Source organism: Mandrillus leucophaeus, unplaced genomic scaffold, assembly GCF_000951045.1.
Source record: "Mandrillus leucophaeus isolate KB7577 unplaced genomic scaffold, Mleu.le_1.0 Scaffold116, whole genome shotgun sequence".
Classification (NCBI taxonomy): Eukaryota; Metazoa; Chordata; class Mammalia; order Primates; family Cercopithecidae; genus Mandrillus; species Mandrillus leucophaeus.
In genome coordinates this window covers 3,573,372-3,598,371 of record NW_012099876.1, presented here as the reverse complement: position 1 = coordinate 3,598,371, position 25,000 = coordinate 3,573,372, and the positions used below count along the sequence as shown (strand labels likewise).

Below are 25,000 nucleotides of genomic sequence, written 5' to 3'. Positions count from 1 at the left end.
TTTTTTAAAACAATAACTATCATCCAAGCATGAATATTGCCTTTGGTACTACTAAGGACACAAGACTATAACTACAGAAGAATGTGGGTGAAATAATTAAAAACAACAGCAGCAGCAAATCTCTTGGTTATTTTGTAAAAACAAAATGATGTTCCCTAAGGTTTAAAGGATATCCGACAAAGTTCCATTGTGCAACCAAAATGTTTGTTTCTGGGTAGATAATACAGTACAGATACTGTAATATTGCAGTTTTTCAGCCATTTTTGATACATGCCTTGTTGATTTCCACAGTCCTGATTCCCAAAACAGCTAAGAATCGTAGAATTTTAGAGCTGGATGGGACTGACTGAGGTCTGATTTACTGGAGGGAACCATTGGAGGTTGAAGCATTTCTTGTGATGACTTTTCTCATGTTCTTTATAAAGAGGGTGTCAACCCATTGAACAGTTTAGAGAGAAAAGGAAATGCTGAGCTCCTTTCAATTTACAATAAAGCTCTATACTCTTGGTTAGGATCTATGGAGCCCTGCTCAGGTGAGATAATTGAGCCCCAGAGAAGAGACTTCACTCTATGTTGACCATTCTGATATGTCGTCTGGGGTTTTTTCCATAGTACAGTGTAATCTTGATGGAAGGGACTTTCTGCCTGTGACCTATTTATAAAATCCCCCATCATAAGATACAATATGCACTTATTTGTAGCTGCCTTTTTTTTCAATCAACTTTATGTTTGTGGAATTCATTGAACTTTTCCAAATGGTTCTTTCTCCCTGCTATGTAGCATTGCAATGTAGGAATATACCCCCATTTATTTATGCATTTTACTACTGATGAGTCTATGGATAATTTCTAGTTTGTGATTCTTAAACAGGAGGCAACAAAAGCCAGTCACACATAGAAAAGTAGAAATATAAAGCAATATCTTTAAACACTCTTGTTATTCAAAAAGTTCGCCTCTTCTCCTACTGAGGGAATATATTTAAAAACTGACCCTCTCAATGGTAGTGTAAGATTCCTTATCTTTTACTCGAGAGCTCAGAAAAAGCCTGCTGGATATGGTCTCGAAAGTGTAGTCCTGTCTTACATTTCCAAAGGGAAGGGTAATTTTTGCTAAGTTTACATATTTTATAAATCTGACATTATTGAAAGTAGGAGCAATAAGCCCCTTTCCTTTTTAAAAGAGACTGAGATCCCGCTGTTCTACCAACTTACCCAAATTAAACAGTAGTATTAAGTTGGAGAGGGAAATGAATTTTGGCATTTTTCAAAGATTTGAATTTCAAAGGTTTATTATTATGCATAACAGAGGGAGGGAAATGACAATGCTGTTTAATAAACTTCGCTAGAAACTTCACATTAAATACCTCTTGGACACAGCTTCAAGTACAGAAATTAGGAGATATTATTCTAGCAATATTTCCTTCCTCGAGATTATTTTACCAGACCAACAAGCTGCCAGTCACATGGTGGGATTGCTTTGTAGGAATGTAAAACTTCTAGACTAAAATCAATGTTGGGTAAAAACAAAATATTGCCCCAAAGCACTTCAGATTTTACCATTGCAATGGTTTTGCCTTCATTGATTTACACATTTAAAGGAGCAAAACTTAATCTGCTGTAATATATTACAATAGAATCCATCTTCTAAACTATATGATAATTTTATTAACAATTCTGTTGACAGTCTTCCTTAAAAATGTTACTGCTGAAAATTCGCATGGTGGCTAATAACCACCATTGTTGCCATTTTATATTTGCATTTCATGCTTTGGCTTACTAAATATAATGTAATAAACATATATTAAGAGCCAAGGGAGTTTGACATGAATCCTGTATCTGCCACTAGCTAGCTGAGTGACCTTAGGCAAGTGATTTCATTCTGATACTTAGATTTTTTTCTCTTTGATGTGAGGCTAATGCCTCACTATGCTGACAGCATAGTGTTGTTATCAGAAAAAAAAATGACAAGTGTATTAGGGTAATGCCCATTGTTATAACAACTGAACCCCAGAACTTCATTAGTTTAGTCCAGTAGAATTTAATTGCTTTCTTGCATGAAGTCCAGTGCAGGTGCTCCTGGTCAGCAAGTGGATCTCCTCCATACAACAGTTGAGGGATCCAGGCTCCTTCTACCTTGAAGTTTTACCACCACCCCTGCACTTCATTCTTCTCTGCATCCAGCCAACATAAAATCCCTAATCTGGAAGTGGATTACTGCACTTCTGTGCACATGCTATTGGCCAGGATGAGTCACATGGCAATACTTGGATGCAAAGGGAGCTGGGCACCTAATTTCTAGGGTGAGTTCTATATTACAGAAAGGGGAGCATGTGAAATCCATATACATTGTGAAGCTTTTGTTGCTGTTGTTGCTGGTGACATTTCAGGTAGTCTTCTTGTTAGCACCATCATCCTACACCGGCATTCCCATAATCATATTGAACATGGTGAATATCATCATGTTATCTTAGAAAAAATGACCAAGAAGTGATCACAGTTGGAAATGCAATTGCTATTAATTCCCAATTCATGGTGTATAGCACTGACAATATTTTGCTGATTTTCCCATCACATAGGCACCAAGTTATGCTAAATTATAAATTAGATATATTAAAATTCCAATGCCAAAATTATTCAAGAATCATAGTAAAAGACATCTACAGTAAACCCAAGTTTTTACTGCAGCATATAGTTATCGGAAGGGCCTTCTCTCTTCCGGGATCAGCTATTGTCCAGAGAAGAGCCCAGAGGGGCTGAAGAAAGTCCCCAGGAGACCATGCTAAGGAGACGTATCCTAAATGATCATTTCACTGTGCTATCTTTTGTGCTGTAGGAGCCATAGGCTTTTGACCCCTAAAGAGTCACTGAAAAATCACTGACATGAGGAAGATTGATTAGAGAAAAGACATACAAATTTATTTAATGTCTTCCGTAGAGGCATTAAATAAATGCCTTTAGAATGAAGACTCCTCTTCCAATAGGTTACAGAAACTTATATTTTATCTTGAGGTTAAAGAAAGAATGGGAGCTTGTATCCTGGTAAGACCAGTTATGAGAGGTGGGAGAAGAATTCTATTGAGGGGCAATAAATGATAGAATGGGGAATAAATATTAATTTGTAAATAGCCCTCTCTGGATTTTAAATAATCATTGGAGACAATTCATTATGCCCATGAAAAGGTCTGCTCAGGTGTGGTCACATCTTGCTCAACTTATCTGCAACAGATAATGAGGTAACAGGGAAAGGAAGAAAAAACAATTGTTCACCTTGGTGAGTCTGGATCTTAGGCAGATAAAGGAACTTCATCTTCTTTGGGAGAGACTTTGGGTGGTGGAGGGAGGCCGGAGAATCCTTGAGGCTTCTTCAGTTCAGCATGTCAAAATGCCATATTTTGGGTTATTAGTCTCTGAGCCCCAACATTGTCTAGGAAAATAAATATACCTGGAAAACATACAATCACTTAATTACATCAAAACTCAAATCTTTGTTTTAGATTAAGTAATTAAAAACCAAATCAATTTTCATTCCACTCAGAGAAAAAAATCTGAAGCCCTGCAGTGGCAGCTGATGCCCTCAATCACTGCTTCTCAGATTTGAGTGCGCATCAGAATCATCTGGAGAGCTTCACTGAAATGGATGGCTGAGTCTCCCTGCCCCACCCCTCAGAGCTGCTGAGTCAGTAGGTTTGTAGTGAAACTCCAAAATTTGCATTTTAAAACAAGCTCCCCAGTGATGCCGATGTTGCTGGTCTGGGACCACACTTGAAGAACTACTGCCCTATGTGGTCTGACTTCCTTTCTATCTCAGTCTCATGTCCCTCTGTTTGGATCTTTGCTCACCCTTCCTCAAGTTCACAAGCCTCTTTGCTATTCCTTGAACCCACCAGGCATATCCACATCTCCAGGCCTTTACACTTGCTGTTGACCCTTACTAGAACTCTTTGGCCAGATACTCTAATGAATTGTATCCTTTCTATCTTCAAATATTTGCTCAACTATCACCTTCTTAGGGACATCCTCTCATCCCTAGCCACACAATATAAAAATTCTATTCCCCTGCCACAGCATTCGCTATTCCATTTTCTGCTTTTATTTTTTTTCTCCCGAACTTTATCATCTTCTAATATGCTACGTAATTTGCCTATTTACTTGTTTATTGTTTTCTCTCCTATCATGAGAGCCCCATAAGGGTGGTAAGGATCTTTGTCTGCTTCCCTGTTGCATCTTCAGTACCATGGACAGTACCTGACTTCAGCAGGTGCACAGTAAAATATTTGTCAAAGAAACGATGGAGAGAGGCCTAAGGGAAGAAAGAATGGAGAGAAAATTAAAATAATCTTAATCTACCACAGATTTTTGCTTGGAATGCGAATCACTTCTCACTTGCATACAGCCAGTTAACCGTGTAATCCACGTGCAGTGCCTCTGCTTTGCTGTATAATTCTGAAAGCCTTTAGTGCCCTGGTTGCCTTTATCCCCCTCATGCCAGCATTATCCTCAGGTTCTTCTGGGGTTTGAGAGCCTCAGGTGGCAGGCTGTAAGTGAGTATCTGAAAATATTTTACAATAGAAGTGGGCAACCTCAGATTTGGAAGGGAAAGACAGTCAGAAGCTAGTTATTGTTGTTTTTGCTGCTCTTATTGGGACTCTCAGTTCGTCTGAATTAGGCTGCACAAACCAAGCCCATTCTTGCCCTTCCCCTTTGGCTTACCTGCTCTTATGGAGAGGCAAATATGAAGAAAAGAGCCAGAAGGTGAGACTTATACACTATAGCAGGGGTTTCTATGCATGGAAAGTTCAGTTTGAAGCTGACATGTCAACAGGACTACCATTTCTATTTGCTCAGAATGTTGGATTGTTTGGGGACAAGGCAATATCCAATGATAGATTCTAGTGGTTTAAAGAAAGAAACAACAACAACAAAAAAAGCCCAAGAACTGTGATTTTTTTAATCTAAAATTGTACTACAACTTTTTAGTATTTAACTGCTAAGAAGATTCCATTCTTTACTCATAACAGCAAATTCCCTTCTTATTTGGCCCAGTCTTTTTCAACAGGAAAGTTTCTTACACCCAATACTCTATTGTTTAAAATTCATACAGTCAATGACATTAAAAGTGGCCAGCTTGGCCAGGCGCGGTGGCTCACGTCTGTAATCCCAGCACTTTGGGAGGCCGAGGCGAGCGGATCACGAGGTCAGGAGATTGAGACCATCCTGACTAACATGGTGAAACCCCGTCTCTACTAAAAATACAAAAAAAAATAGGCAGGCTTGGTGGCAGGCGCCTGTAGTCCCGGCTATTCTGGAGGCTGAGGCAGGAGAATGGCATAAACCCGGGAGGCAGAGCTTGCAGTGAGTCCAGATCGTGCCACTGCACTCCAGCCTGGGAGACAGAGTGAGACTCCATCTCAAAAAAAAAAAAAAAAAAAAAAGTGGCCAGCTTGACAACTTATTTCTCCCATAACTTTAAGAAAATATACAGCTCTGAGGTTTTCAAACAAATGGTAGCAGTAACTTATTTTTGGAAATAAGTCAAACACAATTGCAGTTGCCCATATGAAGCCCATATTCTCACCAGGAGGTGGTGCTAGCATATGACCCTCAGATGGAAAAGAGCAGAATTAGGCAACTGTTTGTGTGACCCATTTGACCAATCTAAATAAAGCAAAATTAAGGTTACATAAGGTTATTTGGCTCGATGTGAAATTCCTATGCATCAGTTTGTATCTTCTTGAAGACTGAAGGAAAGAAAACAGGCTCCGATGTTGTTAAACTTGACAGTGTTTCCAATTATGATTTATGGAAGGTCTCATTTTGATTGCCAGCTGTGTGTACACCTGCACAGACACCCACAATACCATTTTCAATCACCTGAGAAGATTGATAATTAGATGAGAACGACACCTGCCATGTATCTCATAGTTACTGTTGCAGACTTCTAAAGTCTTTATAGCCAATTATTTGGGGGGCTTTTTACCTGTTGCTGGGACATGTAGCTCCTTGAAATTGCCTTTTTAAGAGAGGGCAGAAGATCTCAGTGTGGTATCTTGAGTGGTGAGTTCCAGAAATTACAGCATTCCTCTGCCAACTACCAGAATTAGAGTTTATTCTTAGTGTATGCTGGAGCTGGCTCACATGAGCTTGTGAGAGCCAATTGTGCTCATCTTTAAAAATATTTTTTTCAATTAAAAAAAATGTTCGGCAATGTCACAATGGTAGCTTGAAATTAGCTTTGTGAAAGTACTTGCACCATAAAAGTTGACAGACATTACAATCAGGGTTTGTTTCACCCTTTTCCAGAGCCAGTTTTTAACCACTTAGCAGCATGCCACTATTACTTACTGCAAATATAGTCCTAATTCTCTATGTCTCACAGTAGCCAATCATTGGCAATGTGACATTGAAGCTCCTTCCTTTGAAAAGCAGACTAATTTCCCCACCCATTGAATCTGGGCTTGTCTTATAGCTTGCATTGGTTATAGAAGCTAGTGGAACCAATCTTACGTGCCTTTTCCTAGCCTAGGTCTCAAGAGGTGTTACATCTGTGCTCTCTCAGAACCCTGATACCACCACAAGAACAAGCCCATGCTACCCTGCTGAAAGATGAGAGTTCATATGGCCATCCCAGACCAGTCAGTTTCCAGACAACCCATAGTTGACCACAGAACACATGAATGAGCACAGGCAAGACCATAAGAACCACCCTACTGGACCCAGCACAAATTATCAGCCCACAATATTTGAGGCCAAATAAATGGTTGTCATTTTAACTCACTAAATGTTGGGATGGTGTGATATGCAGCAAAAACTAACTGATCAACTAATCTACTCATAATTCACAGTAAGTTTTAAACAAACAAATAACAGTGATATTTCCAGGATTAAATTATGGGCCAGTATCTGTTTGGGGAAACCCTACTTCACTAAAAGACTTACTGTGAAAATACTTTATCAAGTTTTCCTATTCATTACCTTCAGAAAGTAGATGGGCGTATTTGGATATTAGTGTCATTGATGTAAAATATTTTTAAAAACTGGAGAATCTGGGACTATCTATACAATGTTTACAAACGGTGGACCACTTCATTCCCTTCTTAAATAAGTATTGCTTCAGCCACAGGAGCTGCTTTTGTTTCTTGAACATGGTAAATCCTTTTCTCTCTTGAGTACTTTATCCTTGCTTACTTTTGCCTGGAATGCTCTGTCTCAAGTTCACAAGACCTGCCCCTTCTTATCCATAAAGGCTGAACTCAAAGCATTCTCAACCCAATATCTGTATCACAAGTAGGCATGCAGCTGCTCTCCTACAAGTTACATTTTCATAATGCTATCCAGTAGAAATATAATATAAGGTACATCTTCAATTTTAAATACTCCAGTAGTCATATTTTGAAATATAAAAGAGGTAAAACTAATTTTAATTAATCTGTTTCATTTTATCCAAAATGTTTACCACTTTAATATATAACCAATCTAAAAATATTAGTAATACAAGTGATCAAAAAATAACCTGTACAGTATTATTCATACCAGCTTTATTTGTAATAGCCAAAAACTAGAAACAACCAAACTATCCCTCAGTGAGTGAGTGGTTTAACAAAGTATGGTACATGCATGCCATGAAATACTACTCACCAATAAAAAAGAATGAACTATTGATACACACAACAACGTGGATGGAGTGTAAGGGCCTTGGGCTGAGAGGGAAACAGGACCATCCCAAATGGTCATATAGTCTATTATTTCATTCATATAATAGTCTCAATATTATGCATTTGTGGAGATAGAAAACAGATTACAGGTTGCCAGGACTTAGCGATGGTGGGGGTAGTGAGGGAACATGTGACTTTAAAAGGATAGCACATATTTGTGGGGATAGAACAGTTCTATACACTGATTGTGCTGGTAGTTACAGGAATCACTACATGTGATAAAATGGCATAGACATATATACATACATTGTACCAATGCTAAAGTCCTGGTTTTGATATGATAACCCTAACTATGTAAGACGTAACTATGGGGGGGGTACAATTAAAGTAAAATGTACACTTTTATGTGTACTTTTTAAAACATTACAAATTCACAGAAAGTTGTGAAGATAGTATGGAGAGATTTGTGGGCCCTTTATCTCTGTAACATTTTATTTCTTTCCTTTACAATAATAATAGCTAACAATTATGGAATGCTCATTCCGTGCCAGGCAGTGTTTCATGTGCTTAACAAGTGTTAACTCATTAAATATTCACAACAACCTTTTGACATAGATATTAATTAGTTGCACTTTATTAAAAAGCTGAGGCATAAAAAGATTAAGTAATTTGCCCCAGTAAGTAGAAGAGCAAAAGTTTGAACCCAGAAGACTGACTCTAGACTTCATTGTGCTTGTTTTTTCTTCTCCCTTCTACTCTATAAGGTCTTGATCACCACTGCCTTGTCTATAGTGCTTGGTATACAGCAAGTAGTTAATTAAAATTTTTAGAGGAGTGATAAAAACATACGAGGAAAAAAATCAAAAAGGACTGGGTCCTCTCTCTCCCACTCTGTCCCTGAAAAGCTGTGTGTTTATCTGGGTTCCTTAGAAGCATTTGGGATGCATTCCTGTCATATGCTGTTGATCTCACCCTGTGTGCTGCCTGCTTGTTAGAAGCCAGTCTGCTTGAACCATGAATTGTCTCTATCAAGGGAAATGTTTTGTCTCAGTGACTATTCATTCAACAAATATTATTGCTCATCTACTATGTGCCAGGCACAGATAAGATCAAGATGACCTGAAGGAGCTTATTACTTGCTAAGGAAGACCAACTTTGATTTCCAACAATGTTTGTAGGAAAGGAAAGTATCTAGGCTTTCTGAAAGGCAACTTGCTAGCATTTTAAAAAGTTTTGAACATGCTTGCTTTTATGGGATGAATGCCATCCATCTCCCAAGTTCATATATTGAAATCCTAACCTCCAGTGCCTCCAAATGTGACTGAATTTGGGAGGCAGGGACTTTAAACAGATGATTAAATTAAAATGAGGTCATTAGTTTGGCCCCTAATCTAATATGGCCCATGTCCTTTTGAGAAAGGGAAACTTGGACACAGTCATATATAGGGGGAAGACATCATCTACAAGCCAATGAGAGAAATCTCAGTCTCAGAAGAAACCAACCCTCCCGACACCTTGATCTTGGACTTCCAGCCTCCAGAAGTGAGAACAAAATTTATCTTGCTTAAGCCAACCAATCTGTGTTACTTTGTTTTGGCAGCCCTAGGAAACTAATACATATGCCTTTCCTCCATTATTTCCACATCTGACAATCTATGCCACAGACTTGCTCGTATTTATGCAGAATGATACACTTAGCAGAGTTCTAACAGCAATGGTGTTTTTTAGAGCCCCAAAAATTAAATGTTAATCAATAGAAGAATCAATAGATGAATTATAGTACATTGCATTTTATAAAATGCTATAGAGACTTTAAAAAGCAAGTGTGATATGTGTGCTGATATGGAAAGATAGCCAAGGTTTGCTTTTTAATTTTTTTTTAACATAACACCCAAAATAGGCTAAATGACTCAAAAAAAAGCAAGTCCCACCCAGTGTACTTAGAGTGGTCATATATTTATGTATAAAAAATCAGGATGTGTGCAGGGATAACACAAACAAATAGAAAATGGTCTGAATTTGAAACTTTGCAATAGGAACAAAGTAGTTCCCTTTTAGCTTTTACTTTGTGTGTTTCTTTTTGTTTGAACCATCCACAACTGTGAGCTTGGATAAGGGGTTTGGATTTGTGTGTAATGACAATGAGAAGTCATAGAAAATGTTTAGGAGAGCGAGCATAATACAGACGTACATTTTAGAAACAGTGGTCTCCCTACAGGGTGGAGAACTGCTTGGACAGGTAAGTCTAGTGGAAGGAAACTGAGCTAGACAACCTTGTAGCAGCCTAAGAGAGAAATGATGGTGGCGTGGACAGGGTAGACAGAATGTGTTCATGCGTGTCTGTAATTTGAAATAATCTTTTCTCTAGCACAATAGACAAGGAACTGTGGGAGCACTTAAGAAGAAAGGTATTCTGAGGTCTAAAGTGGCCTCCCTAAGGAAGTTCCATTTGATCTGAGGCCAGAAAAGAGACTTTGGCTGAGGGCCAAGATGAGAGGGTAGAGACAGGCAGGGAAGGGCGAAGTTGGGGGGGATGGGGGATTTTAAGGTAATGGGGGTGACTAAGGATGGTAAGGCTTAATGAAAGGGAGAAGGAATTTATGCAGTTAGAGAGGTACCAAGGGGTGGTCCCAAGGAGACTTGTAAGCTCTGATAAGGAGTTTGGTTTTGTTTTTAAGGTCAGTGAGAAGTCATGGAAAAGGTTCAAGAGAGAGACAGCATGATACAGACTTATATTTTTCAAAAGATTGATCTGCCTACAGGGTGGAAAACTGCTTGGCAGGGGCAAGTTTAGTTGAAGGGAAACTGAGCTAGATAATTTTATAGTAGACTAGGAGAGAAATGATGCTGACATGGACAGAGCAGTGACAGTGGGTGTGGTAGAGAGAATAGTGCCCTCCTTGCAAAATGTCAGCGTCCTAATCCCTGAAATATGTAAGGGGAATTACGGTTGCAGGTAGAATTGCCGTTGCTAATAAGATGACTTTAAAATAGGGAGATTATCCAGGCTGGTCCGATATAATACAAGAGTCCTTAAAAGTAGAAGAGAAAGATAAAACAAGCGAGTCAGAGGAAAATGGGAAAGATGAGCCAGGCACGATGGCTCATGCCTGTAATCCCAGCACTTTGGGAGGCTGAGACAGGCAGATCACCTGAGGTCAGGAGTTGGAGACCAGCCTGGCCAACATGGCAAAACCCCATCTCTACTAAAAATATAAAAACTAGCCAGGCATTGTGGTGCATGCCTGTAATCCCAGCCACTCGGGAGGCTGAGGTCAAAGAATCACTTGAACTCAGGAGGCGGAGGTTGCAGCGAGCCGAGATCACCAAGATCACCAAGATCACACTACAGCACTCCAGCCTGGGGGGTGGGGGGTGGGGGCAGCATGTGACCCTGAGAAAGAAAGAAAGGAAGGGAAGGGAAGGGAAGGGAAGGGAAGGGAAAGAAAGGAAAGAAAACAAGGAAAAGAAAAGAGAAGAAAAAGAAAGTGGGAAAGATGGAATAACAGTCAGAGAGAGATGCAGTATCAGCCAAGGAATGCAAGTGACTTCTAGAAACTGGAAGAGACAAGGAAATGTATTCTCCTCTAGAGACTCCAGAAAGGGACATACCTCTGCCAATGCCTTGATTTTTACCCATTGAGACTCATGTTATGCTTCTGACTTCCAGAACTGTAAGAAAATAAATTGCATTATCTAAACTGCTAAGTTTGTGGAAATTTGTTACATCAACTTTAGGAAACTAATACAGTGGGAATTCAGAGAGAGGTATAGATGTCGTGAACATCTGGGGAGCAGATGCAATTTAATGCAATGTGGTGCTATCTATATAAGGATTAAGATATGTATGAAAGAAAGAGGTAGAGCAAGTAGGAGATCATGAGTTAAGTTTTGGAGATGCTGAGTGTCAAAAATAAGAATAATCCAAGAGGAGCTTTGGAAGAATAGACACGGAGCTTAAGAGAGAGGTTTGGGCTCTGTCTCCATATTTGGGCTGATTGGCATAAAGAAGAAGTAAACTTATAGTAAAGAATAAAACCATGGTGAAGTAGTGGCTTTTGATTGTTATATTTAACACATTTCCATGCAGTTTTTCTGAGTACTTACTGCGTTGATGGTACTCTAAAACCCATGATTTTCTTCTTGCTATTATCTCAATATTACATTGTCATTCTGACAATGTGAAAATGATTCAAATTTAAATATGTTTTCCTTAAAGTGTGCCTTTTGTCAGTACTGGATATTGGATAGCAGAAAGTTGAGAAGGATGAGTTGAAGCCAGGGTGAGGAATTGAAGCCAGGATGAGGGGTTGAGTTAGAGCAGAAAGGTATGATGATGTTGAGGGTCTAGAAAGTGTGCAGTTCAGATGGATGTATATGCTAAATCCAACTGTGGGCACAGATTTCAGAATCAGGGCAGAATCAGAAGGCTTAGATAAGAAGAAACCAGCAGACAGGTAAGATTCAAGCATCATGATCAGAGGGAAGGGTCTAAAAAATTCACAGAAGTAGAGAAGGACAAATAAGAAACAAAGATTCAGGTATGAAGTCAGGGTTTACATCCCAGTGGTAGAAATTAGAAGCCAGCTCACCCAGCTAGTTTTTTGTATTTTTTAGTAGAGATGGGGTTTCACCAGGTTAGCCAGGATGGTCTCGATCTCCTGACCTCATGATCTGCCTGTCTCGGCCTCCCAAAGTGCTGGGATTACAGGCTTGAGCCACTGCGCCCGTCCCAACTACTCGGGAGGCTGAGGCAGGAGAATGGCCTAAACCCGGGAGGCGGAGCTTGCAGTGAGCCGAGATCCGGCCACTGCACTCCAGCCTGGGCAACAGAGCGAGACTCCGTCTAAAAAAAAAAAAAAAAAAAGAAAGAAATTAGAAGCCAGAATCAGATCCACAAAAGAAAAACAGGGGCTACAGCTGTTTCTACACCTGTGGAGAAGGCAAGTGTGTTTGGATTATGACACAGGTCACAAAAACAGGCCCAGGTCACAAAGCAACTGAATAATGAGCATCTGTACAATAGAAATGGGGACCAGGTACAAGGATAATCATTTTGTTGACCCAACAGGCTTTAATACAGTTTCTTCTGGAGTGGGAAGCACCCAGTGGAACGTAGTGACTGTCCGATGGGTCCTGTTAGGAGACACTGCAATAGATGAATCCAAGGAGAGGAAACTATGTCATTTATAACAACTTTGACACATAATGATATGTTTTTTTTAGAAAACAACTTTATTTTTAGATTATATGATGAACCCATCCCAAGATTTTGTATTTTCCTATGGATCCCAAATATGTAATCCAAGCATAAAATCAGCATAGCTAAAAGCCTGGAGAATCTTTTGTTCTTGATTCTGAGGCTATAATGAATGTACACCTGGGCAATGACATCTCAGAAAGGGGATGGTGTTGTTGGTGCCATCCCCTCTGTAATGTGATTTCAGAAACAGCCACCTTTCTCCCATAAGTGACTGGTCAGTCATTAAATCTAAATTATATGAACACAGGTATGTATTTCTAAAGTACTTAAATTTCCGTTATTACATTTACCAAGTTCTGAAAAATAGATCTGAGACTAAGAAAAGAAAAATCTCTCTTCATGAGGGAGTCAATAAGAAAAGACTCACTCTTAAGAGGTACGTTAAAGTCACCATTTTAAAATTCTGTGGTCTTATTCTTTCTACTATGTCTCTAGCTGGCTGAATGACTGGAAACCTTAATAGTTCAGTAATTACATTGACGCTTCACTTTATTAGACCAACACTGTTTGACGTATTTCTTTCTTAATCCCAAATGTTATGTTACAATTTGAGATTTTTGAGGGGGGATATGAACAAAAAGATTTTTTAATAGGTGAACTCCTGCTCTGCCTGCCCCACCACACCCTGTGCCTGCCCCAACCTATCTTCAGTATGGCTCCTGCCTGCCAACTACTTCCTCTCATGCAGTCAAAGCTCCTGGGGCATATCCATGTCATTATCTTTTATTACTATTATTATTATCATGAAATATACAAAACAAAAAATTTACCATTTTAACCAATTTTTATTGTACTGTTCAGTGGCATTAAATACATTCATACTTTTGTGTGACCATCACCACCATCCATGCCATTAAACTTAAAATGTTACCATGGATGGGACACAGGACTGAGCCATGAGTCATTGTTTTGAAAAGGTTGAAGAATGCTGGAAACTTCTCGATTTGTAATAGGGGTCAAGTAGCTACTCCTCTACCTCTACGTGTCCACCTGATGTGACGAGAGATGGCACTTCAGCCACTGATTGGACCTGGCTTGTAGTAGAGTTCCTACTCCATTCCCTAAAATCCTGATTTGGATTGCATTTGCTAGGAGCCAGACACTGATCTAAGCCACTTTTCATGTCTTAGTTCACTGAATGTTCACAACAACACACTGAGGGGGAGAATATTGCTATTCCCATTTATCATAGGAGGATACTGAGGCAAAAGGATGCAAAGCAGGTTGCCCAAGAATGCAGAACTGATAAATGTAGCAGGACTCAGATTCAGATCCAGGAAGTCTGGGTCCCTGCTTTCAACCACAATCCTAAATTAATCCCTGAGGAGGCAACAGGATTGTTTGATAAAATTATTTTGTCATTACCCTTTTAGATAACTTCATAAAGAAAGTAATTTCACAGAATGCCCATCTTGCTTTTTTGAACACTTCAAGCTTTATGCCCAAGAGAAAAATAAGGCAACAAAAATACTTTTAAAATAGTTATAAAGGAATACATGCAAAAAGCAGGGGTCTCCACATGCCTAATGGAGACTTTGGCCCCTTTTAATGGGTGGTGGCTTCTTGTGGATATTCCCTAGTCCCTAGGCATTGCTGGTGAATCCTGGGAAGTGGGGACCACAAGCCCCACAAGTATGCTACGTGCCAGTCAGAGTCCTGATGGGAAGCAGAAGGTAAACTCCAGAAGGATCTACCTGGCACATGGAAGCAAGGTTCTGAGAACCTATAAAAAATGTTGGAATACCCACAAACTAAAAACTGTAGAAAGATATCGTATCTAGCCCTACAGGGACTGAAAACTGGCGGGAAAACTGGAGGGAAAAGGGAATGCCAACAGGAGCTTGTACATATTGGGGAATTTTGGCAAGAAAACCAGAGAAACACATTTGGCAAGAAAACCAGGGAATTTTGCAAAGAAAGCCAGGGGAATAAATCCCCATCCTCTTTCTCCACCTACAAATTGCCTCTAATTGGTCAAATCCCCCTAGAAGCTAAAGAGAAGGAAGTTCTAGTGATGCAGTCATAGAAATCAACTTAAAGGCACAGAGAAGAGCAGAGACTGAATCCAGGGCTGGGGAGAGAGTTGTAGTGTATCAACTCAGAAGAATCAGCAAAGTCCCCACTGCAACCAGATAATATGAGCAGTATTAACCACTCCCTTGTCTATCATGGAAGCAACATTCAGATCATCCAGTCCCTTGTAGGGCTTTCTTCTAATATCTTCTCACTGAGTTATCTGAACAATTACAGGAGCCAAGCATATCTGGAGTTAACTCCATGTAGAATGGAGGACTCCCCATGTGAGAGAGGCTGCCAGGGCCACAGAGCATGCTGCACCATGGGGACTAGACTAGTATTCAAGTCAGCAGAGCATGGACCATTTTGTCCTCACAATGTGGACTGCCGGGTTTGGAATTCCATTTCGGTTCCTTCCTATTGAGTGAACTTGGGCACATTTTTTAAAATTCCTGTAGACCTCAGTTTCCTTATCTGTATAGCAGAAATACTAATAGTCCTTACAATATAAATTGCTATAAACAGAATATGTGAATTTGTACATATAGAGCAGTATCTGACACACAATTCATCCTAGATGATTATTATTTAAGTAGCATCTTCTGGTCCCTAATGAGGTGCTGTGCCATCACCCCAACCTACATGATTCGAATAGTACCAGGTGCTGCTGCATTAGCCTGCTATTTCTTCTTTGACTCCCTGCTCCCTATGCCTGTTCATAGAGACCTGAATTGGGAGATGCTTGCATGTTGGAACTTTTAGACTAGGCATATGCTTAAGGCAGGGCAACCCACTAAGTTAGGGACAGAGCTGGGCTGTCCCCGAGAACAGGTTGAGGGCTGAGATAACCATGAAGATGTCAGAGCAGAAATGGGGTATGGGAGTCTGGGGATCTGGATTTCCTTCAGTCTCTTCTATGACTTAAGACTTACCTTTCATAGAAGAACATAGGGTGACTGAAACCATCCATCAAAGCAGTGTTTGCTGTGAGTTTTGCAATAAACTTTGAGAAATGAGGATTCTGGGATCTGTTTACTATCCTCCTCTAGGAACTAAACTAATATTAGCATAATAAAGACCTTGAAATGTCCCACAAAAGGACCTTATGTAATTCATTGTTTCCCAAACTTAGTTAGCTAAGGAACCAACTTGGTTAATGCTGAATCAAACTGCCAGGTGAATGTTCACATAATGAAACAAATAATAAAGTGTTTAATAATGAAACAAAGAGATGGATAAATATTTCACATTAATTCTTGAATTGCCTACTTTTCAACCTGTGGCTAACTTTCTGTACTGAAAGATACCTACCCAGCTGTTAGGAAGTAGATCTGCTGGACACGGAGGAGTGGAAGGAGGTATGCTGTGCCCTTGGTTTACATGGGTGCTGAGCAGCAGGGATCTTTTCTTCTATGGAAGAGGCTGCTCAGCTTCACCTGCTCAGTGACACAGTTTGTAGTTTCTCAGAAAGCGCCTTTCTGGAGAGACATGACAGGACCCAAGAAACCTCACCATCCATACCAACTGGATTCCCTAAGAAGGGTAGGATGGTGTAACTGGCAGAGAAGGTAAATACAGGGCAGCCATACATTGCTCTCACAAGTGATTAAAAGCTTGTGTTTTGAGATTCTAAATCTCCAGTTTTACAAGTTTCTAACCTGGGCTCTGAGCATCTGTTTCCTCTTCTATGAAAGGGCGATGATAATAACACCTCCTCTGCAGAAAAGAGTTAGTCTAGCAGGCTTGAGGATGCATATCCTAGAAAAAAGCCTATTTGCAAGGTTGGCCCTTGGTTGGCATCTGGGAACTTGGATTTTAGGAAGTTCCTCACCATTCCCTGATAAAGAATGGCTTATTGTGCCTAAACTGTTTATGCAAAAAAAAAAAAGAAAAAGAAAAAAAAAGGTTTATGTTGAACTCCTGTTTTCCTCCTGGAATTTAAATATGGACTAAGCAAGGGTGCCTATGTGACCAGTACCAAATAAAATCCTCAGGCCCTTCATCTCTGATGGGCTTCCCCGGTAGACGGCATTTTACGTGTGTTGTTACAATCAGTCCTGGGGGAATTAACAACAATCCATGTGAGTTCTCTAGGAGAAGACCTCTGAAAGCCTGCACCTGGTATCCTCTGGACTTGGTCCCATGCCCCTTTTCCCACTGCTAATTTTGTTTTGTATCCTTTCACTGTAATAAATCATAGCCATGAGTATGACTGTATGCAGAGTCCTATGAGTTCTCCTGGTGAATCAAGCCTGGAGGTGGTCTTGGGGACCCGTGACAGAGGGCTGCCATGAATGTGGGATAAGACGCATTTAACTTTTAGTGCCCTAGTAGGTAGACTGAGCATGAGCACATCACAGAGAAGAAATCATCTGCCAAGCAGATCTTCACTTTCCTACTAGGCGTCCCTCTGTCCCATGGTGCTAAAAGGCACTAGGACCCTGTCTCTGTCTTTTACCTGAGTGTGGGCCTCCTCCTTGCTAACAGAGCAGTAGACACTGCTGATAGAATGTCACGATCCATCTTGGAGATTTGTCTCTGCATCTGTGAACTTCCCAGGAATCATTGCTTCAGGATTTAGAGCTGTTTTGTGTTTTCCTTTTAAGTTGTTCCTTTGTAACTCTTTAACTCAAATTTACTGGAGAGATAGAACTGTTTGTTTGACCATTAAAATTATAGTTGTGTGGTGTCACAGGATGTAGTGTATGTAGACTAATTCAGCTGTGAATTTCCTCTCCACAACTCTCTTATTTAAACACAGAAACAGTATTAGTTCATTGATATTTTCTTTTGAATGCTGTCATTGAGTGGCATAGCAACCACTGGGAAATTCACAATGAGAAAGGGAATAACAAGACATTTCTATTCTGCCTCTAAAAATATTTGGCCTAGCATTTTCAGTGCTTGTTCAGGTATGAATACAGGCCAAATAACTCTTCTCAAATGATTTTTCTGAAATAATTTCTGTCTTGCTTTTTTTAAAAATGGTCATAGCTAAAGTTTCTTAAACTGTCAAGCAGACTCAGCCAACAAATGGCCAAATTATATTTTCAAATGTATTTTATGCTCACTAAATAATTCTGAGAGATGGTGTATAGAGCTAATTATTGGTGTAATTTCCTGCCGCTGAAAATGTTCCAGGTCTTCAACCAAATAGTAATATCACAATCAAAACTCCTTTGAGTTAGCACTCAATTGTGTAGCAGCTAATATAGTTACCCAGATTGGATGTTGTTACTTGAAACTTTGAAGCAGCTAAAATAGAAACCTAAAAATGTCAAGCATCTGAAGATGCAAGGTAGAGGATGATAATCAGGGATTTTATTATGTTGGCTTTTTCTGTATAGCAGTCTACTCCAAAGCATAATGGTTTAAAGCAAAAAAACATTTATTTGTGTCTTGATTCTGTACTTCTAAGTCCAACTGGGTAGGTCTGCTGGTTTTGACTAGGCTCTGTCATGTGGATAGCTGCTGGTCAGCTGGGCAGCTCTGCTTCTCAGGGTCGACTAGTTGCTGGCTGGGGAGACAGGTAACTGGGATACACAGCCCCTCATCTTCCAGCAGGATAGGCTGGCTTTGTTTTCATGCTGACTGCCGTTTCCAAGGACAGCAAGAGGGCGAGCAAGCCCCAGTGTGCAGACACTGTGCGTATTGGTGTCATATTTTCTCTTGTCTCATTGGTCACATCAAATTTTATATCCAAGTTCAGAGTCAGTGTGGGAGAGGCCTCCTTGAAGGCATGGATACCAGGAAGAATGAAACATTGTGGGCCATTCTGCAGCAGTCTGTGACAGCAGGGTTCCTTTACTTCTTTACACTTTGGTTTGGGTGTGCCCGAGTGTTTAAGGTCACCTCACCTGTATTTGTTGACCTATTTGTAGTAAAGTACTTATAGAATTGTTTTAAATTATAATTATATTTTCCAGGAAAGATAATGTATCAAGGTAGTTGAAGTCCTTATAATCTTTCATCCATTTTCATTACAGCCCTTCCAAATTAGTCTGAAGTAACAAGCAGAATGAATGTGATGGGTTTTGATGGAGTCCAGGGAGTGAAGGCTGTGAATGATCTGAGCATTGCTGAGAGAATATTTATGTAGGTAGAGGATGGAAAAAGAACTTGAGAAAACTGGAAGGCATGGGAAGACCCTGCTTACTACACAGGGACAAGTGTTTAAAAGAAATAACAGTTTTAACAGAGAATGAAGGGAGGTAGAGAAGGAACAATGGGGAGAGTGAGAGAACACGGAGCTCCAACCCCTTGTGCTATTTACTGAATAAATGTGCTGTTCAGGGTGATTTTAGTCCATCAACAAATATTTTGTGAGCCCTACTATAGGTCAGGCAAACAGTAATGAAAAAGCAGGAAGCATCCTTTCCCTCATGGATCGTACATTCTAGTAGTTAAAACAGACACTGAGCACACCATTACATGTAATTAATTACTCACAAGTGGATAAATGCTGTGAAGAATATATACATAGAAGTGTAGGAATATGGGCGCGGTGGCTCATGCCTGTAATTCCAGCACTTTGGGAGGCCGAGGTGGGCAGATCATGAGGTCAAGAGATGGAGACCATCCTGGCTAACACGGTGAAACCCTGTCTCTACTAAAAATACAAAAAATTAGGCGGGCGTGGTGGCGGGCGTCTGTAGTCCCAGCTACTCGGGAGGCTGAGGCAGGAGAATGGCGTGAACCCCGGAGGGGGAGCTTGCAGTGAGCCGAGATTCGCCACTGCACTCCCGCCTGGGCGACAGAGTGAGACTCTGTCTCAAAAACAAAAAGAAGTGTAGGAATATATGACCCACTATTCCAGTCCAAGGACTGAGATAATCTTCCTCAGCAAATCAACATGTAGGCCAAAACATCATCTTTTACAATGCCCATGGCAGTGTTGTAAGGATTCCCAAAATGATGATTGTTCTATTCACAGATGAGTAGCTGCAGAAAGGAAAACGCAATTACCTGGGATCACAGTGAATAGGTGACCTACCTGTGATGCAAACCTGGGTTACCTTATGTGTTTGCAACATCATAAAGCATACTTTGCCAATTTTACATATTTTCTAGAGGTGTTCTAGTCACTGGCTATGTTTCACCTGGGTAAACGATGTTGTTTCAAACAGGTAAAGTACACTGTAAAAAAATTGTAAATATAATATGCAGTGAAAAGTGAGTCTTCCTCCCTGCCTTCTTCCCCTGGTTCCCTTCTCTGCAGGAAATATCAGTCAACTTTCTTGTATATTTGTCCAGAGGTGTATAATTAATACTTGAAGTAATTACTTTGTGACAGATGTTTTTCTAAGTGCTTTGTAAATATTGACTTGTTTGATCCTTTATGTGGTGACTATCATTATCAACCCATTTTTCATGTATGTATATATTTTATTCCATACAAATGTTTTGGATTTTAAGTACATACCAAAGTTTGAAATGTTTCTTCCTGTGTACTGGTCAGCTTTAATAATGCTACATAACAAACAAGGCCAAAATCTCAGTGGCTTCATTACATACATTTATTTCTCATTTGCAAGTCAGCCGTGGCTTAGTTATTTCTCAGTTGGGCTTGCCTGGTCTTGTCTTCAGACTGGAAGTTGGGCTTGTGTCTGCCCTTACGCATCTCTCCTTCCAAGACCTAGGCTGAGGAAGTGTCATCTACCTGAGAGAGAGATCTTTGTGGCAAGACACAGGAGCACAAGGAATAAGTGGAAACATACAATGCCTCCAAAAACTTCTGCCCTGAACTTGCTAACTGTCTCTTCCATCCACAGTCAAAGCAGGTCACATGGCCAAATCAAAGTCATTTCGGCAGGGAACTATCATCCACATGGCAAGTTTAAGGAGAGAACAAAAAGATTTGAATAAAATTATTTAATTTACACACCCTGAAAATTCAACTTTTATCTTTTGCACCTGGGATCTAGAGGAATAACTGAAAAGATGTTGCCCTGAATGAATTAACAATAGCTTTCTCATGGTCTTCTGCTGGCAAGATATAAACAGCTGACTCTTTTCTATTTATATTTCCCAGGTTTTGGCATCATGTTTGGGAAGAAAAAGAAAAAGATTGAAATATCTGGCCCATCCAACTTTGAACACAGGGTTCACACTGGGTTTGATCCACAAGAGCAGAAGTTTACCGGCCTTCCCCAGCAATGGCACAGCCTGTTAGCAGATACGGCCAACAGGCCAAAGCCTATGGTGGATCCTTCATGCATCACACCCATCCAGCTGGCTCCTATGAAGGTATGTCGAGGGTTCCATCTTTGGGTGGGCTTAAGAATCATGCTCTTATTTGATGCACTGCATCAGCTTTATAAGCAAGCTATAAAATGCCTAAACCACGTATTTTTTTAACATTCACAGATTATTCACAATTATTCTTTCATGATTATAATTTTCACCATTTCTTATAAATTGCAGCACATGAAAAGGAACTTTGGCTTTAGATGTGATTTTTTAAAAATCAGACACATAAAATGCAATCACAAAATAGGACACTTTTATTTTGGCTTTAAGTGGTGTTTTTGTTAGACTTTATACTGAAGCGTATTATCCATCCACTCTGGTTAATATTGGCAATAGCCTCTGACCAACATTAGACCACCTTTTGTTGTTCTCCATTTGCTCTCAAAATATTTAAACTTTTCTTTCATATAAAATTTACTGCCAATAGATTTTAATAATAATATTTATAAATATATATACACAAGCATATGTAGGCATATACATATATATGTTTTATATGATCAAATAAATATGTGTATATATATATACACACAAACATATACACACATATTTATTTGTCTTTATAGCTTTCAAATTTGTCTTTATAGCCTAAGAGAGAGCTATTGCAAATAAAAGCAAGTAATTTGAGTCCTAGAATAAGATATAATTTATCTTAAATATGTAGCTTGGAAATTTTTGGCAATAAATTTTCATAAAAGTAATTACATGTAAGCAGACAGCAGACCCAAAAAAAATTTCAGTTATGCAAAGTTACTACAAAGAAAATCCAGGAATTGCAGTTTTCTTCTGCACTTCAGAATGATAAGAATTCTATAGACTATCAGGCAATTTCCCAAAAGTTCTCTATGGGAGTTAAACATCATTGAAAATTATAATGATATTATCCAGCGGATCATTCCAGAGTTTCATAATCTTTACAAAACTTGAGTTCAGATTCTTTCCTTGCTCATTATATTAGTAGATATCTGTGCTATTTGAATATGTTATTCTGCATTAACATGAATACTGCATAAACTGTATTTGAATAATATGCAGAACAAAACTGAATGCATTTTTAAAGGGATGCAAAGAAAGAGTGGAGCTGATACATTATGGGAAAGGCTTATGAAATATCACCTGACCTGACTAAATTAGAACTGTGAGTCCATTGTTCATGCATAGTGCTGGTCATTCTATTCTGGTGTTGAACATATGAGTCTGCTCTGCCCAAAGATTGATACAGAGTCTTATAATTCTGCATTTTGTGAGTTTGATTTTCTGGTAGAATTTCAAAACTTTTCAAACCAACTAAAATGTTAAGTACACACACACACAAAAATGGATATTTGAGAAGATAAAGCTTTGGGAACAAAAGGAGGCTGTCATTTTAAACAGATATCAATTGATATTTATTAGAAACTGACTAACCAACTCTAGTAGTTTGTATCTGGCAATATCCTACCATTGAGCATAATTTTCTCCCTAAGAGAAGGCTAACACTTAACTAATGATCATATAATAAGGTGGACCATATATTTAAAAAGTTGGGATTAGAAAAAAATCTGCTTGTTTAGTTTCATTATTTTTCCTATATCCCAAGTTTTTACAAAACCCAGAAAATGGAATGAGCAGTGTGCCCTGAAAAGTCTTCTACTATTTATCACCATGGTGAAGGAAAAATTCTCACATGAAACTAGGACTTATTTTCTTACCCTGGAGTATCATTATCATTATCATTGGATAAGAAACATTCTAGACAGAAGCAGAGTCTTAAAGAAACATTCTAGCTGAAGACCCAGGACATGCGCTGTCTTGTTAGAGTGTATGCATTATTTGGTCAGGACAAAGTGTCATTTACTTCACCATGGTTTTTCACTTGTCCAGATCCTAGCAGGTCCTGTTTGGGAGCAAAGAAAGAGGCTCTCATCTTAGTGATAACACATCATGTTCAGTGGATGTGGATTTAGTAGAACCTTCGACTTCATTTCTTCCATCTCCTAGGTGGGCTGGCTCGTTATCCTTTCCTCTCTGACAATCATTCCCACTGAGAGTTGGAGCAAGATTTAGCAACTTCTAAGCTGCTAAACCTTGTGCTTCTCTTACTCACTAGCATGGGCTTTCCAGCCCTTGTGCCAAATGCATGAGCATTCAGTCCATATGAAATGAAAAGACTAAAATATTAGTTATAGACACTTAAATGTTCACTGGGTGATGACTGGAAGATACATCTCAAGTATAGAGCAGGTCCTGGATGTCTGCAAATGAGACTTCAGGCACAATTGTACCCCTCAGGGAAGAAATAAAATAAAAACAGACAAGGAGTGACAAAAACAAGATCCAGCTAGGTTGGATCTCACCCATAAAGATTAAGATTAATCAAATCCATTTAACTGAAGGACACCCAAAAAATCCAGCACCTCATACTAACACTGAACTCCCATAAAGCAAATCTTATCTTTCTCCAAATATGAGTATAAATATTTCGCCACATATGAGTTCAGTTAACACCATTAGCAGACAGTAGACGATATTGGTGGTCAAACAGAATCCTGTGACTACCAGACTCTTACAATAAGTAAAAATTAAAAGGTTTAAGGGGCCAAACTATGTCATATAGTTTGTATGATCCAATTTTTCAGAAATGGCTTCTCTGGAAAAATCTTACAAGTCACCTAAGAATGACATATTATAAAGTATAGAGAATATATCTCAGAAGTCACAAAAGTCCTTGAAATAAGAAGTAATGAATAAATGGGCAGAAAAGACTGAATATAGTCATGCATGTTTAAAGCCATTTTGGCAAAATTATTTAAGTTAAATAGAACTAACCATTCTAGTTGGTTTGGTCAAAGTGTCCTTTAAATTGAGAAAGGAAAATGAGAAAAGAGATCATGACATAAAAACAGTCAGTGGAGGAAGTGTGTCACCCCGGATGTTGTGGAAAATACCAGTTCTTCAGTACTTGTCAGCAAGCTTCAGCAAGCTAGTTCCGAGTGGAAATCTGCCGTTGCCACCAACACTCTTCCTTGATTAGTTAGGATTTCAGCTGTTCCTGTTTAGAACCTCGTGCTTACCCATTGTCACGCTTACCAGGACATACCTCTCCTCTGTGTACACTTATTTAGGCCAGGGTTTCTCCAACCATACAGAAGATCAGTATCACCCAAAGAGTCTGATAAAACACAGATTGCTGGGCTCCATTCTCAGAGTTTGTGATTCAGTAGAACTGGGATGGGGCCCAAGAATTTGCATTTCTAATATGTTTCCAGGTGGTACTGATGCTGCTGGTCTGAGGACCACACTTTGAGAGCTTTGATTTAAGTAGTATAAAGGAATGTATCCACATAAGGTATAATCAATGTGAGTTTACACTGGCCGGGATTTCCAAACTGTCAGAAATTTAACCAGAAGCCATAAGTTAGCTTGTACTTGTGTCAAAAGTTTGTGTGCCCAAACTTTTGGGCTGGCCATGTAGGCCATGTAGGCTAGCCAAGATAACCTGAACACCCGGAGGGGGAGGTTCCCTTTAAAACATTTGGCAAATATCATTGAGAAATTCCTTTAATATCTAATGTGATTCTGTCCATGAGAGCATCATAAGCAATATTAGCAAAATCTGTGCTGAATTAGATGCATTACGTAAAGGGCAGGTTGAATGGCCTTTATTTGTTTGTGATTCCCCAGTAGTTCTCAAGCTTAGACTTTCATAAGAATTTCCTTGGGGGTGTATTATAGCTCACATTTCCAAGCCCCACCCTAGGGATTTTGATTCAGTACGTCTGGAGTGAGCCTGATAACTTGCTTTTCTAACACGCTCTCAGATGCTGCTGGTGCTGCTGATG

General features: G+C 39.4%; 1 protein-coding gene across 3 annotated transcripts in view; it reads left to right on the top strand.

Annotated features, from left to right (window-relative positions):
• The window catches only part of PAK7 (p21 protein (Cdc42/Rac)-activated kinase 7), a 327,817-nt gene that overhangs the window by 191,206 nt on the left and 111,611 nt on the right, over nucleotides 1–25,000 (top strand). For all 3 annotated transcript variants that reach the window (XM_011998623.1, XM_011998635.1, XM_011998628.1), the window contains one exon: nucleotides 20,962–21,176. In XM_011998623.1, the coding sequence (XP_011854013.1) occupies nucleotides 20,973–21,176 (204 nt within the window). In that variant the 5' untranslated portion in view covers nucleotides 20,962–20,972. The remainder of the gene's footprint in view (nucleotides 1–20,961; nucleotides 21,177–25,000) is intronic.